General features: G+C 39.6%; 1 protein-coding gene across 1 annotated transcript; it reads right to left on the bottom strand.

Moving 5' to 3' along the window:
* Nucleotides 1-327: 327 nt before the first annotated feature.
* On the bottom strand, nucleotides 328-9,622 carry LOC147126958 (uncharacterized). Its single transcript, XM_086022115.1, has 2 exons — nucleotides 9,211-9,622; nucleotides 328-2,878 (listed from the first exon to the last, which is right to left on the bottom strand). The coding sequence occupies exons 1-2, from the start codon at nucleotides 9,332-9,334 to the stop codon at nucleotides 1,320-1,322; spliced, it is 1,683 nt and encodes a 560-aa protein (XP_085878241.1). The 5' UTR covers nucleotides 9,335-9,622; the 3' UTR covers nucleotides 328-1,319.
* Between the last annotated feature and the right edge of the window lie 7,409 nt (nucleotides 9,623-17,031).

Here is a 17,031-nt window from a genome sequence, read left to right as displayed (position 1 = left end):
CAAACTACCTCAAAACGTTGACAATTGAAAGAAATTCTCTCAAGTAAAATGGCTTCAAAACAATGGCGTTGGGTATGACCGTAAAGGGCGATGCCTTTTGACCAGAAATAGGTCACACCGCTCCGTGCATATAGTCCATTGACACCCCCCGGTTATGGTTTGCCCCAGCAGCAGGAGGGTGGGGCGGTGGACGTGTAAATGTGGACCTCTCAAATCGTTCGCGGTCAAAAATCATTGAATGATGTGACGTAGGATACGAGTCATCGTTAAAAATGTATTTGAAAGTTCATGCTCATATTTCCTTTGAAGTGGAATAAAACAATGGACGACATTTGATTGTTTGGTTTAATCATTGAATATTTCATTTAATATAATGCAAACTAGAATCCAGGATGACTGGACAAACCCTGATTTCACAATCACTGTCCAGTGAGAAATGATCACGTAAAAAATCAGAAGATAAAAAAGACAAAAAGAATTAATGCATGTAAACTAAAAAATGATCATTATAGAACGCAAACAATTTAGAAGAACAAAAATATATGAAAATAGAAACAATATAAAAGGAACACAGGTTATACTGAAGAGCTTCAACAAACCTCCAAAGTCAACAAACTATTTCATTGATTAAAAAAAAGACTCACACTTTGATTATTTGTATTGAATGCAGAATTATATGTACACTTTCCCACCTTCCTATTAAAAGTCCAAGTTTCTTCGCAGTCCATGTAATCAATCAAGAAGTTACTTTTTTATTATTAGTTAGGTTTTTTTTTTTTAATGTTACAGTATGCTGCCCATTGATAGGATGCGAGACTCCAGTTCCTTTTAGATATGTTTATTCGTCAGCAAAACGCCCACGCACTGTAGAACTAAAGGTTTAGACATACAACATATTACATTTATGATAAAGATAGCTTTGCTTAGCGTCAAAGCTAATCACCATAGACAATGCAAAATAGTACTGACCACTTTGGCCTGCTTTCAACCAACAACAGTCTTCTCCCAGAGATAATCATTATTGTCAAAAATGTGATGCTTCAACAAACTTGTTATATTCATTGAGTATATTGACTCAGCTTTGGCAAAACAACGAGGAAGAAGTAAAGCAACACGCATGGTGAATGCCGCTAAGTCTCTGCGCAAAGCGGATGGAGATTCTGTATGACGCAACTTCCAGTATGACATTTTCGAAATAAAGGCATCGTATTTCAAAATACAGATGGCTGCCATTACAAATGTCATGCGATCTACCAATACTACCTTTGCGATCGACTGGTAGATCGCGATCGACAAATTGAGCACCCCTGCTTTATCTGTTAAACATTAACATTTTCATTTAAGACTTCTTGATTATTGCGGTTGTCACCAGCACACTTGTGTCTCTTGACAGAAACCTTCCATGAGAAGCGTTGGCCACAAACTGAACATGCAAAAGGTTTCTCACTACTGTGGGTTCTTCTGTGATAAGTTAAGTGTCCCTTCTGAGAGAATCTTTGGCCACAAACTGAGCAGGAAAAAGGTTTCTCACCACTGTGTGTTCTTAAGTGTTGTTTTAAGGTTGACTTCTGAGAGAACCTTTGGTCACAAACTGAGCAGGCAAAAGGTTTCTCATTAGTGTGTGTTCTGGTGTGACTTATTAAGCTTCCCTTCAGAGAGAATCTTTGTTCACAAACTGAACAGGCAAAAGGTTTCTCACCAGTGTGAGTTCTTCTGTGATAAGTTAAGTTTCCCTTCTGAGAGAATCTTTGGCCACAAACTGAACAGGCAAAAGGTTTCTCACCAGTGTGGGTTCTGGTGTGACCTATTAAGTGTTCCTTCCGAGAGAATCGTTGGCTACAAACTGAGCATGCAAAAGGTTTCTCACCAATGTGGGTTCTGGTGTGACTTATTAAGCTTCCCTTCTGAGAGAATCTTTGACCACAAACTGAACAGGCAAAAGGCTTGTCACCAGTGTGTGTTCTGGTGTGACTTATTAAGCTTCCCTTCTGAGAAAATGTTTGGCCACAAACTGAGCATACAAAAGGTTTCTCCCCAGTGTGGGTTCTTACGTGTAGTTTTAATAATGACTTACGAGAGAATCTTTGTCCACAATATGAACATGCAAAAGGTTTCTCACCAGTGTGTGTTCTGGTGTGACTTATTAAGCTTCCCTTCTGAGAGAATCTTTGGCCACAAACTGAACAGGCAAAAGGTTTCTCACCAGTGTGGGTCCTGGTGTGACTTATTAAGCTTCCCTTCAGCGAGAATCTTTGGCCACAAAGTGAACAAGCAAAAGGTTTCTCACCAGTGTGTGTTCTGGTGTGACTTATTAAGTGTCCCTTCTGAGAGAATATTTTTCCACAAACTGAGCAGGGAAAAGGTTTCTCCTCAGAGTGTATTCTCATGTGTGCTAAACGTCTCTTGAATGCGTAAGTTTTCCCACACTTAGAGCACTTCCAGCATTTGTTGTCATTGTTACATGTCATACCACCATCACATTCTTCATCATCATCACCAGTTGATGACGACTCATCACTTTCTGTTAGTGGATGTCGGAGGCCGTCTCCTTGTGATCCTCCCCAGTGGTCCCCATCATCATCTGCTGTCACGTGTTGACATGAGCTGCTGCTTGGAGGCTCCGCCCCTCTGCTCACCTCACTTTGACCTTCATCTTTACTCTTCAAAGATACAGGAGTCGATGGTAACTTGCAGATATCCTGTTCCTCCTCGTCTTTGATGAAAGGGGGCTCTTCTCCCTCCTCTTTTATGCAGGGGCGCTCTTGCTCATCCTCCTGTTTAACATAAGGGGACTGCTGCTTCTCTTCCTCTTTAAATTGGGGGATCTCTTCGTCCTCCTCTTCTTCTTTAATGTGAAGATGACCATATTTACTGATGTCTGCAAGACACCAAAAGACAACCGCACATGGCATTATACTTCATATTTATAATGAAATTTATTCGGATCAGTGAAAATTACTACTTACTGTTTGGCACCGGCAAATTACTTATTACTAAATTACTTACTGATGCATTTTTGGGGGGAGCCTATCCTTGGTTATTTGAGGAAAGACTTAAACACGGACTGACATTGCACCTTTTTGAGTGGTGACCCTGTCAAAAGCAGTACTGGCCTCGTATGTGGCACTGATACAACAAACAACTACACTTAACCAAATGAGTAGTGCACACTTGCACCTACTTGCTCGGGTCAAAATGGCATTTTGTGAAAAATTAACGGTCCGTTTATTGCCTTCCACCTACAGCCAGCTGAGGTTCCCTTCTGCTACGGCTGGGCGATAAGGCTGAAGAGTAGATCACGATTAGTGTTGTCACGGTACCAAAATTTGGACTTCGATACTATACCTGCATGCAATACCGATACGGTACCTCGATAAATACCTAAAACTTGCAAAAAAACAGCAATATTATAACTGACAAAAGAACTTCAATTTTTTTTACAATTTGTTATTAATTCCAAATACCAGGATATGCTTGTTAAGAAAATAACAAAGAAACATTGTTAAACATTTTTGAATATTTGCACTCGAGGGAGAGGGAGATATCGTAAATATTTTACAGTTTCTTTCTATACTTCATTATTTATATTTTATAGACATGTAAATCAAACTTTAAGACCAGTTAAAAGACCATTTATTGATTTAAACGTCACTAGTAGAAAATGTGCACAGAAGTGTATAGAGCCATTCGTGTGACATCTCCTGTAATGCAGTATTCATCAGGTTATGATCATTTTCATGGCCAGATATGCAGTTGGATAACCTCGATACTTTTTGCACACAGAATTGGCCTAATCTGATTTTAAGAACAATGCTTTTGAAATAATGAGATCAATGGCTGCATTTATATGTTCACATAAGCATCATGTATACATGTCAATGTATGTACATAATAATTCACGATGTTTTTACATTACATGCCACATTCTTGACCTATTTGACTGCATTTCATGTCATCCATTGTTGATATTGACAATACATTTGTACCGTTACGGTCGAGCAAATATGTTCATTTAATTGATAATGGCTCAACATAATGTTGCTCGTCTGTGTGCGTGTCTACTCTTCTCTAATCGGCTCCCAGCGAGTCGAATCCCTCGTGAAATTGTGAACAAAATAATTCTCACTCTACTTATTTTTGAGGTGTTGGAAATGGATCGCAATCTGTCACTGTGCTATAACTCTCTGGATGCCAGTCAGCGAAGTGCTCGGCCAGATTCGACGAGATCCCACCTCGAGCCACGGTATTTAAAACAAGCCTTATAGACGGGTTTTGGCTGTCGGCCATGTAAGCAAAAAAGTTCCGCTTCATGTGTCATACTTTTCAACGAGGAGCGCAGGTGCAGCCAGCGCTTCAATGCTTTGAGGCCATCTTCACATGCAGGAGGCGTGCCACTTTAAGGCATTTCACACACCTCGGTAGACTGACGGCTATGCGCGTATGTATACTTGGCTTTTAGACAGAGTTGGTGAGCTACGTGTGCTTTTTATTTTTTTTAAATACCGGTATTTAAAAAAAATAAATGAATAAATGCTATTGAGATGTTTTTTACTTTGAAAAATCCGGGTATGGTACTGTATCCTGTGGCAACACTAATCACGATATAAGTATTTCATATTGGTCGATATTGATATATATTGAATTGTTGTTGGTTCTTTTCTGTCTGTTGTGGTTTCTAGAAAAAAAAAATGAAGGTATGGTACGTCTAAGCGCTCGGCCCCTTTAAATGTTCCGGAGGGTCACGAGAATGTCACGTCTCCTGCTTGTCACGTGAATGTCATGCCACGTATATTCAAACGGTTAATGCCGCGAATGCCAAACGCAAAGTCGCAAGCATTCACCCGGTGTACAGCCAACAGGTAAAACGTTTCTATATCCCTTTGTTTTAGTTTTAGGGGTTTGATTTAACTGCCATGTTTGCGATATCCGATGTCCATTTCATGTCGTAGTTTATCAGTAACGCTACTGATTGCGAGTCTGTCATCCAAAAGTCGTAGCGATTGTTTACCACGTCATGGAAGCGCTAAATCCACATACTAGTTGAAGCTGTGCTAGTTTTACACAGTGTTAGTTGGTTTGTTTGGTCAAGTTATAAAAGTGGGTTTAAATCAGATGGCGGGTGACGTTTGGTACCACGAGCATTATGGGATTTGTAGTTGGCATGGCATAGATTGTATGAGAGAGTATTAATTTATTGGATTTCATGATCGACTCAATGCCTATATATAATTAAATAAAATGTATAGTTTAATATATTATCTAAATAAAATGTATATATAGTTTGATATGTTATTTAGCTACAATTTATGTTTAATTTGCTATATTTATATGTAAGTTACTGTCTTGATTACATATGCAGCTGTTATTTGAAACTGAAACTGCACATTTAACATTGTTTAGGTTATTACCCACAACTAGCCACAACTGACAATTCCACTGGATCATTCCATCTGTTAATTTTGAACATCAAGAGGGAAATAAAGAGCAAATTAAAGTGGAAAAGTGTGAGCTGAGTCATTTCCAAATACCCCGTGGTCAAGCCCTTTTCGTGGGGAAAACGGAACACTGTCCTTTTCTTTTTAACTATTGAACCCGGGGGAAAAACATTGAATTTAGGTAATTTTATTTTAACATCTAATACTTCATATTAAGACTTCAAGAAGTCAACATAACTATGAAAAAAGTCAAATAAACTGGTCAATATGAAGACTAAATAAAGTCCTTCTTAAACATAATGTGCATTGTCCATTTCCCTAAAATAAATGACAACTTTGAGTTCCCAGGCACCGCTTCGTTCAAGTTGTATCATACCTTATATTGCTTTTGCACACTCAGGTCCACATATTATTAAAAATCCAGATAGGCGGAATAGTCCGGCCATCACATATGCCCAGCGCTGCAAAATAGTATTTAAAACGTAATAAAGTCGAGAAATGAACATCAAAGCGAGATGTGAATTCACTTGGACAGAACGTTGACTGATAAATACTAATTTTATCACTGCTCCCCTTTGTAAATCCTTCGCCCATCCTGCTAGCATGACTGCGTAAACAAACACACGCAGGGATGAGTGAGGTGACGTCCGGAGCTCTCCAACGGGAACTTTCTCGACGTCGGAATTGGTTGAAAATTGTCACAGTCTAACATACAGGTGTGTGATTTGTATGTGGATGCCGCAATGATTGACTGATAAATGAACAAATAGCAGAACAATGTGGAATTGCCTTCCGATAGGCCCTTCGGCATTAAGCTAGGCTGCCTAGAGCAGACTTCTTCATGAACTGGTGCAGCAGCAAAGCGAGTGACTGAAAGTTCAACAAGTGGCAGAATAAAATGAAACTATTAAGACTTCTGATAGGCCCACTCTTGGCACACACTATCATTTCGGCCAGGGCGCTGCATAGAATCGCCTGCGGGTTGGTCAACTCATGCTAAGAATTAAAAGTCATTGAAAAATCTTGAGCGCCCGCCCCTCACCACACAAGTACAAATCCCTTTTTCCACCATATTTCACAAGATATTTGGCGCACAACTCACATGTGTCCACACAGTAACACTACAATTAAATCTGCAAGCGTACATTGGAGTATGTCTTGATGAAAAAAAAAAAATTGTGAGAAATGTACTTTTCTGGTGGCATGTATCCGTCCACCCATTTTCTGTACCGCTTCTCCTCACAAGGGTCGCAGGCGCGCACGAGCCTGTCCCAGCCGCCTTCGGGCAGTAGGCGGGGGACACCCTGAATTGGTTGCCAGCCAATCGCAGGACCCACAAAGACAAACAAGTATCTGCACTCAAAATCACACCTTGGGGCAATTCAGAGTGCCCAATTATGGTGGCATATAATTTTGCCTAAATTAAGCGATATTGATATCGTCTTCATTTTATTGGTTTTTGTCTTTAGTTTTTTTGCAGCGCATAAAGTCCAGGCAACGGTCGCTGGCCCAGTTTAACCTTTTGCGATTGGTACTTTTCATATTATGTGGACATTTTTGGAGTATTACTTGGACTATTTAAAAAAAAAAAAAAATTATTACTGCCCTTGGTGCAAAACATGTACAGAAATGGACCCGGATGGGATGAAGTCACACATGATTTCGATGATAATAATGTTATATTCATACACTGCTCAGATAAAAGTCTCACCATTAAAAGTAAACAGAAGTCTCTGTCTCTCTTTGACTCTCTTTCTCTCTTTGACTCTCTCTCTCTTTGACTCTTTCTCTCTCTCTCTTTGACTCTCTCTCTCTGACTCGCTCTCTCTGTGCAAAACACCAGCTACAGTATGCAGTGTCTTCTTTGTTTGCCCAAACAAACGGAGATTTCAGCGTTCAAGCTCCCTAACATCTAACTTGAGAAAACATGTTGCAGTAAATTTCTGAAATTATTTTTTTCGTCTTCCCGCCCCAAAACCAGAGAGCTTGGAAACGATGTTTCAATTATATAGTTCGGAATTATCCTTTTGCTGATTCAGCGCGTACCAATACTGCACACTGCTAAGAGTCGCATGACGTACGTAAACACAATCAAACAAACCTCTGCAGAACAAACTAGAACCTAGTATACAAATAGGCGTATTACAGGCAGAATATAATCAAACTAGAACAGAATATGAAATATGGGAAATTATAATAAACACCCACATATATTGCAGACCCTTCAGTACACCATGTTTCAACTAGTGGGCCTGCTGGGAACATATTCTTGAAAAATATATATGTTTGGGTTGATTTGCCCTTTAAATTATCCCGGATAGCAATTAATGATGACATTTTCAAATCTTTTTCATACATCATCTTTGATAGAGGAGCAATCATTTCAGCATGATTTGGAATCCATTCTCTGCAATAAGTCCCAAAAACAACATCACTTGTTTTTTTTTTGTTTGAGGTTTTGGTGCTTTCAGCACAGTTTTACTTTTCTATCTCCCAAAATAGTTCTGCCGCCCATACTCAAATTATGTCCTAAGTACTTTACTTGCCGTTTAGACAATTGCAATTTATTTTTGCTTACTTTATGATCCTCGTTGACCAAATGTTGCAGCAACGCAACAGTATCTTTTTTGCAAGTGTCCAAATCAGTTGATGCCACCAGTACATCATCCACATAGTCTATAATTTGACTTCCCCCAGGAGGGTTAAATTTAGCCATGCTAGCTGTCATTACTTGGGAGTAAATGGTTGGACTTTCACAATATCTCTGCGGTAATAAAGTAAAAGTATACTTTTTCCCTCCAAAAGTTAATACAAACCAAAATTGACTGTCCTCTGCCACCGGGACAGAGAGGAATGCATTACTAATGCCCACCAGAGTAAAAATAGCATCATCTGGCCTCAAATTATTTGATAGTGTATGTGGATCAGGCACACATGGCGCACTTTGGAGGACTGCTGCATTGACAGCCTGCAAGTCCTGAATCAACCTCCAACCAGTGGATGGGGGAGCTTTTTTCACAAGGAAAATTGCACAAAGAATTACCACACTCTATAATCTCGAGTGCATCTGGTTTTAATGGGTATTTATTTTATTGACATACACAGGGCCTGTATTCAGTTTTGGGCCTAATTTGAACTAGCAATGCTCCCTTTATGAGACCTACATCTGATGGTCCTTGTGATCACAGTGTTAACGGTACAGCTTCCAACTATTTTTTTCTCATCCTCTGTCAATGTTAACAAGGCAGAGGGTACTTCTCGTCAGTGGAGGTGAATCTGCTCCTGCACTTGTGTGGTCCAATAAAGTGCTTTTCTAAACAGTCCCGTTTCATCACTGGAATGAATTGAACAAGATATAAAGCCCAGAAAATGGCATATGTTAAATATTCTGTTTGGTTTTATATTGGGGAGGGGGATATGGGGTTTTGATACTGAACCCCCAGTTGCTGTGTCATCAGTAGGTAAATGAGAGTGTGAGTAGAGAAGCGCTATACAATTGATAGCCTATTTACCATTCCCCCCGAATGGTTCATCTTTGGCACACATTTTCTGGGCTGATTTCATTTGGCTTGAACAAATGGATACACAGACCTAGAAGGCAATGGATAAAACTAAAGAAGCAAAAACCTTGAACGCATTTTCCCCAAACAACTTCTCCTGACCATCATTACCATACACTAGTAATAACATTGAAATACAGACACATGTGACGTGCATATTTTTAACGATACAAAGTCGTTCTTTACAAGCAAATGAGAGTAAGAAGTTTACAAACCTGCTACGTCTAGCACAACACGAGGCTGCTTGCAAATTTCGCCCAGCAGTTGAAGATGATGCTCATTCTCTTCTTTTGTTCCACAAAGTTCCTCCTCGTACTTTGCTGACGTTATTGCAGACATCTCCACACGACAATCGCAATAAATGCGCACTTCTTGATCGCTGTTTGACGATGAGTCGTGTGCTTCTCTTTGTTAGCGAGCTAAACTAAGCTAAGATAAGCTAAGCTAAAATAAGATAAAAAGACGGAGAAGCATCAACGCAAGTCGAGACGAGTTCATCCGGACACAAAGACTTGATAAATGATAGGTCGTAGTCCTTTAAAGTAGTTATGGACGTCCTGTGTGGAGGCTACAGCTACAAGAATGATTTAGCGGAGCGTGTTTTGTTACCGATCGTAAAACCGCGTACAGTAGACATCCGGCGGAAGTCATACAGGACACGCCCCGCTGCGATATGATTGGGTGCTGGAAATTAGGCCCAGGCGGCGAAGCGTGTGTGGAGCACTTTCATCAAATTACCGATAGATGTCACCATTTACCTGCAAATTGAACCACGCCATGATACATTTTATTAGTAAACAAATTTGATGCACTGTTAGAATAATGTTTTTTCTATATAAAATATCTTGTTTTGCTGTTTGTAATTGAATTGTTGAAACATTTCAAAATGACTCCCCGTCGGCAACCGTGGCTGCTGCTTGAATGGCGGACTTGCTGTGGAGCTGTGAGGTTCCGGTGCCCCAAAGGTTTGGGGCATATTTCATATTTTGAGGAGGATAGTTCACTGTTTATTTCAAGATGTATTCTATTATATAAAAAAATGATTTATATGTTTCAACACTTAACATATTAATCTAAATATCTCAATATTTAATTGATGTTATTTTAATCCTTTATTTGAATATTTATTTCACTATTTCTTTTTAAATAAGTATTCCGTTATTTCAGTGGTTATTTATTTCAATATTTATTATTTGTCTAGTCATTTCAATATCAAAATATTTCAGTATTGAATGAATAATTTTCCACTTGTTGATTTCAATATTCATTGTGATAGTCATTTACATTTTAATATTTAACTATTTCAATATTCATTAAAACATTTCAGAAAAGATTTGACCCATTTTCAACTTCTTTCAGTTTTACTTCAAGGTTCAAATGTTTCATTATTCTTTTCAATATGTATAAAATAATTTCACAGTTCATTTCAACATTTATTCAACTATTTAGGTATTAATTTAGTTTTGTATTTATTTGTTTAGGGTTTAATTTTTTTCAATACGATTTTTAAAAATATTTCGTAATTTTTGTTCTTTTCAAGTTTCTGTATTTGTTGCAACGTGTACTCATTTAGTTCGATATTTATTAAATGATGTCCCCCTTTATTTGAGTATTTCACTTTTTTGTTCAATCGGCATTTTATTTCAACATTTATTTACCTCTTTCAATAATTATTTATTTTGTTATTCATTAAATTATTTCAATTTTCAATTTTTTAATACAAACACTTATTAAATTATATGTTAATAATCTTTTTAATATTGTTTCGATACGTTTTCAAAATCTCACTGTTAGTTTATTTCAGTATTCATTCAATTATATATTATTATAATAATATTTAAATTTTTCAATATTTATTTTGATTTTAATTATCTATGTATCTGTTTGTTTATTCCAACATCAATTAATGGAATATTTCATGATTTTTTTACAGATTTATTCAGTTTTTCAATGTTTATTTCAATCTTTCTTACTTCTTCATTAATTTCAATATGAATATTTCAATATTAATGAAATTACCCTTAAAATTTATATGTATTTATTTCAATCTTCATTTGCCATTCATTCAATTTCTTTTCCATTCAAATTTCATTAATTTATATATATTTTTTTTAATTATTGAAATGTTTATTCCACCCTTAAATAGGGATATAACGATTAATCAAAAATCGATTCAAAATGGATTCAAACTGATTAATCGAATAATCGGTTCGAATCGAGACCACACTTTGAACGTGTAGATCAAATTATGCGCTTGCACCATACATGATTGTGTATTGCGTTTGTGGACGGCTGCAGCACCACACTAGCGCACAGAGACAAGCATGGTAGCGATTTTTAAAATAGTGAATTGAATCGAAAATCAGGAACTTAAAATCCCTCCCCTTGAGATATTTTGATATTTGTTTCAGTAGGTATTTAAATATCCATTTCATTTGCAATGTCTTTCTTTCGACAAGCATGTAATGATTTTAAGTTTGACCCTTTTCCCCATTTCTTGGTCTGGAACTTCTGGAAGACTTTAACTCCTGCTGTGTCCGTCTTGTGTGTGGCTTGCAAAGAGGGGGGGATTGCTGGAAGTTGGGGGAAGTCATTTGTGCGCTCTCTTCTCAAGATTTGGAGCGGAGAAGGTTTGCAAGCTTGGACCGCCACTTGACATTAACCACAGATACATGTTGAAATATTTGAATAAATGTGGAAATTGTTTAATATTTAACTTCAAATCAATAGCAAAATAAATACTGAAATAAAGGGTGGAATAGTTAAATGAATATGAAAATATTTTAATAGATACTGAAATGACTAAACAATAATTATTGAAATCAATAAACACTGAAATAACCGAATCACTAAATAAATATTCAAATAATTGAATATCAATATAAGCAAACAGATATTGTGAATAAAGCGTGAAATGTACTTGTAGCAAAATGTGGAGCAGTCTTTGGAGGTTTCTATTCAAACATCTCGGTTCAAAGCGATTTGACGGTAAGATTGTTGATCGTTTTTAAGGTTTTTGTACTTTCGTCGTCTTTTTATTATTATTTATGAAAAATGTTCAATCTAGAAAGAATTATGACAACGCCCTTCTGACAGGCCTATCTGTGTATTAACTTTTTCTTTTGTTTTTTTCTCCAGCCCGGAACAAACCAGATGCAGCACGACATTCTTGTGCTTGGCTGGCAGCCTTGGTGCAGCCATCCCTTTTGGGCAATTTCAAATGCCAACGATTACAGGAGAATCAATTCTGGAGACTCAATGGCCAAGTATATCTGACCGACACATTTGGCTGGTTAAGTTTTTATCAAGACCCAGCAAATGAATTTTAACCGGCACTTGGCAGGTTGCTGGCTGTTCGTTTCGAAACCTGATTAAGAGTAAGCAATCAGATCATACAGGAGTGCTTCTTGGATGTTTTCTCCCAAATATCTTTTATCAATCAATCAATCAATCACATTTTATTTATATAGCACTTTTCATACATAAAAATGCAACTCAAAGTGCTTTAAAACATTCAAAGCAAAACATAGAATTATCTTCAATCAAAAGAAAAGATAAATTATTTAAAAGTTGTTGAAAGCCAAACTAAAAAGGTGTGTCTTGAGCTTCCTCTTAAAAATATCAACAGTCTCTGCAGACCTGACATCCTCTGGCAGGCTATTCCAAAGGTGAGGACCAAAATGGCTGAATGCAGCCTCGCCATGCATTTTGGTCCTCACCCTTGGAATAAATAAAAGGCCGGCGCCAGAGGACCTCAGGATCCGCGAGGGCTGGTATGATAAAAGCAAATCAGATAAATAAGATGGCCCAAGACCATTAACACATTTATAAACTAATAAAAGTACTTTAAAATCGATCCTGAAACACACAGGGAGCCAATGCAGCAATTTCAAAACTGGCGTAATGTGCTCCCGCCCTCTGGTTCTCGTCAGCACCCGAGCGGCTGAATTCTGCAGTAGTTGCAGTGGTGAAATGCTCTTTTTCGGGAGGCCAGAGAGCAGGGCATTACAGTAATCTAAACGACAGGAAATAAAGGCATGCATCAGCACTTCCGTGTTAGCCTGAGAGAGAAACGGGCGGACTCTGGCGATATTCTTAAGGTGATAAAAACCAATCTTGGTTACATTTTTAATATGAGGAATAAAACTGAGCTCAGAGTCAAAAATGACGCCAAGGTTCTTCACACAGTGTGAGGGATTAAAAATGTGTAGTTTTGGTAAAAGCTTCTCTCTCTGACCTTCGGGACCGATAACTAAGACCTCAGTCTTGTCCTCATTGAGCTGTAGGAAATTATCTGCCATCCATGACTTGATATTTAAAATGCAATTTAAAAGGGTATCAATGGGTCCTGTGTCATCAGGAGACACGGCAATATACAGCTGCGTGTCATCAGCATAGCTGTGAAAGCTGATGCCGTGTCCCCTGATGACATCCCCGAGGGGAAGCATATAAAGATTAAAAAGTAAGGGGCCTAAAATCGAACCTTGAGGAACCCCACATTTAATTTCATGAGTTTTAGAGGAACAAGTATCCATACTTACAAAGAAATATCGGTCTGTGAGATAGGAATAAAACCAGTCAAAAACAGTACCAGAGATGCCCACTAGATTTTTAAGTCTATTTAATAAAATTTGGTGATCTACTGTATCAAAAGCAGCGCTTAGATCCAGTAGCACCAAGACTGTGAGTTTTCTCACGTCTGCAGTGCACCTAATATCATTTAAGATCCTTAAAAGAGCAGTCTCCGTACTGTGGTTCATCCTAAAACCAGATTGATATTTCTCCAAAATATTATTTGTATTTAAAAAATGATTCAACTGGATGAAAACCAGTTTTTCTAAAATCTTACTTAAAAACGGTAAGTTGGATACGGGTCTGTAGTTATTAAAAACGCTCGGGTCAGAACCGCTCTTCTTCAGAAGGGGCTTCACCACCGCCGTTTTAAAGGCAGCTGGGAAGACGCCTGTCTGAAGAGAGCAATTGACTATATTTAAAATTTGTTCTTCAAAAAATCCATAAAATGTCTTAAAAAGAAATGTGGGAATTGGATCCAAAAGGCAGGTTGTTGGGTTTACCTGGGAGAAAACTCGAACAAGTGTCCTTGCATCAACCAGGGCAAAACTTTCCAGTGTTTCCTCATGTAAATATGATTGTCCGGGTTTATTAAAACTTGTGTTTTGACGGGCTAAAAGACTGGATCTTATGTCATCGATTTTACTTCTGAAGTGGTCTGCAAAGTCCTCACAGAGAGCATCTGTTGGTCTCTGTGGGGACTTATTAAAATCAGAACTAGTTAAAAGTTCAAAGGTGGAGAAGAGAACCCTGGGGTTGTTTTTATTGACTGTAATGAGGTTTGAGAAATAGGAAGATCTTGCCAGTTTTACTGTTTTATTGTAAGATTTCAGTTGTTCGCATAAAATTTCATAGTGTACTGTAAGTTTACTTTTTCTCCACCTCCTCTCTGCACTCCTGCATTTTCTCTTTGATATTTTGATAGCATTGTTTCTCCACGGGGGTACAGTCTTTGTTTTTGTTGTTTTAATTAAAAGTGGAGCTACTGAATCTAATGATGATTTAAGATGTAGGTTAAAATTGTCAACAATAAGATCACAGGGTGCAGGTAAAATGTCAGCAGGAGTGTTTTTTAAGATCTCGATAAAATTTGCTGCCACCTCAGAAGATAGGTAGCGTTTCTTCACTGTTCTGACCGGGACTGCTAGATGGTTAAAACTGGCGATGTTAAAATAGACACAGTAGTGGTCTGACACTGCCAAGTCAACAACAGAGGACACACCAGCAGACAAGCCATAGGTTATAACCAAATCCAGGGTGTGTCCTCTGTTGTGAGTTGGCTGCAAGACGTGCTGTTTAAAATCCAAGCAGTTTAAAAGGTTTGAAAAATCTCTGGATAGTGGGTCCGAGATGTTGTCCATGTGTATATTAAAATCGCCAGTTATTAATATCCTGTTATAACTGGAATATAAAATGGATAAGAATTCTGAAAATTCTGTAATAAAAGAAGTGGAATGATGGGGAGGTCTATAGACGGTAATGCAGAGAATAGGGGGACTGCTAAAAACAAAGGCATGGTGTTCAAACGATAAATAGCTGCTAAAAATGATCTCCTTTGATAAAAGAGTATTAATAAAAATTGATGCAGTCCCGCCTCCTCTTTTGCCATCCCTTGTAGAAAATAAAAAGTTAAAATTCGGTGGGCAAGCCTCGTTGAGAGCAACTGGAGCATCTGTACCAAGCCATGTCTCAGACAAAAGTATACCATGTAAATTATTGTCTAAAATCAGGTCGTTTATGATAAAAGTTTTGTTTAAAAGGGAGCGCACGTTCAGCACGGCCAGATTAATTATTGTGCTGGACGTGCGCTCATGGTGGTACGAATGAGCAGTATTAACATATACTAGATTACCACTGTTAAAACCACGTTGTTTGTGTGTGCAAGGGAAGCGTCTGCCGGTGATGGTTTCAATGGGAAAATTGTCCGATAGTGGTAATGATAATGAGGGCCTGCAGGGGGAGCTAGTGAGGGTGGTGGTACTGTGAGCAGCTGGTATTGGCCTGTAAGTGATGGTAGTGACATTGTCATTGCAGCGTTTATGAGTAGAAGAAGAAATATGATTGGTAAACAAGAGTCAGCTGGGAGTGGAATTGGTTACGACATGGTGGATGTTAGCGGCTAAAATCTTGCTACCAAGAGAGTTCGGATGAACACCATCCGGCTGGTAAAAAGACGGGCGATTCCAGAATAGGTTAAAGTTGTCAATAAAAGCAAAGTCAAGGTGGCCACAAGTGCGTAGGAGCCACGTGTTCAAGCTTAAAAGGCGGCTGAAGCGCTCGGCTCCGCGAGACAATGCCGGCAAAATGCCACTCACCCAGACCGAGAGACCGCAGGTTCTTAACAAGGCAAAGAGGGCGTGAAAGTCTCTCTTCGTCTGCTCAGACTGTCGGCGTATTGTCTCGTTTGTCCCAACGTGAACGATGAGCCGGGTAATGGATGATGGCAGAGAGTCAAGAACACCCGGCAGGATGTTAACTATGTCCATGACTTTCGCTCCGGGAAAACAGCGGGTGACGCAGCCGGGATAGTGAGTACGTCTAATGGTGCTGTCGCCAATTATAACGGTGGTCGGTGGGTGAACGCCAAGGGACTCACCACCGCCGGAAGATTCACGACCCCACTGTCCAGGATGGCTCCGCCGAGGCCGAGTGAAGACGGTGGATGACACCGATGAGTGTCGCCGATGATGCTGGTGATGACGACCACCCTTGTACCGGGACACCGCGTCCCGGAGCAGCCCGACGCGTGAGTGGACGGCCGTGTCACCGGCGGACCCGCCCAACATGGGGTTCCCGGCCGAGGTCGTCGCCGTGGGTGGCGGGGAATCCGAGGGAGCCCCTGGGAGCACAGCCCCAGCGTCGGACGCAGCAGTCGGTGTCTCCGACTGCTGTAGTGCAGTGATGGGAACAGGAGACTCACTCGCCAGGGCGGCGAACCGATTCCCCAGGACCAGTTGGGGGCGGTGGGGTTGCTCCCCGGCCCTCCGGCCGCGGGACACCACCTTGACCCAGGTGTCACTCTGCAACGGTGTCGAGCAGGATGGCCCCGGGCAGGCAATTGGATCCCACTTCGCCGTGTCCGAGAGGCCAGCCGCCTCAGCCGTCATTGTCGCCGACAGGATTTCACGAGCGCGCCTTCTCATGACCACCGCGGAGAGTTCGGGGAAACGGGTCGCGAAGCAAGAGATGACCGATTCCTTCTCATGGAGCTCCTCTGAGAGACGACGAATATCCCTTCTTAGGTCAGAGATTGTCTTATTTGCCTTCTCCAGCAGGCCATTGTGTTCGTCGCTGTCGTCTGAAGGCATTTTAATACACTAGCTCCAAGCTAGCCCCAAGCTAGCCCGTTTCCGTCTCACGCTAGCTGTATGCTAGTCCGCGAGATCAAGCGACCCAGAGATTAACAAAAATTTAAATAAATAAAAAATAAGATAAAAATAGTCCCCAAAAATTAAAAAGAGTAA

The sequence above is a fragment of the Filicampus tigris genome, chromosome 22, assembly GCF_054856515.1.
Source record: "Filicampus tigris isolate MCC_2025a chromosome 22, RoL_Ftig_1.0, whole genome shotgun sequence".
Lineage (NCBI taxonomy): Eukaryota > Metazoa > Chordata > Actinopteri > Syngnathiformes > Syngnathidae > Filicampus > Filicampus tigris.
Note: the sequence above shows the minus strand (reverse complement) of the source record. Positions and strands in the feature narration are given on the sequence as shown.

Coding starts and splice junctions, on each gene's coding strand:
- LOC147126958 (XM_086022115.1), bottom strand. CDS start 9,334: ATGTCTGCAATAACGTCAGCAAAGTACGAGGAGGAACTTTGTGGAACA. Junction 2,879..9,210: donor TGTTGTGCTAGACGTAGCAG/GTTTGTAAACTT, acceptor GGTGTCTTGCAG/ACATCAGTAAATATGGTCAT.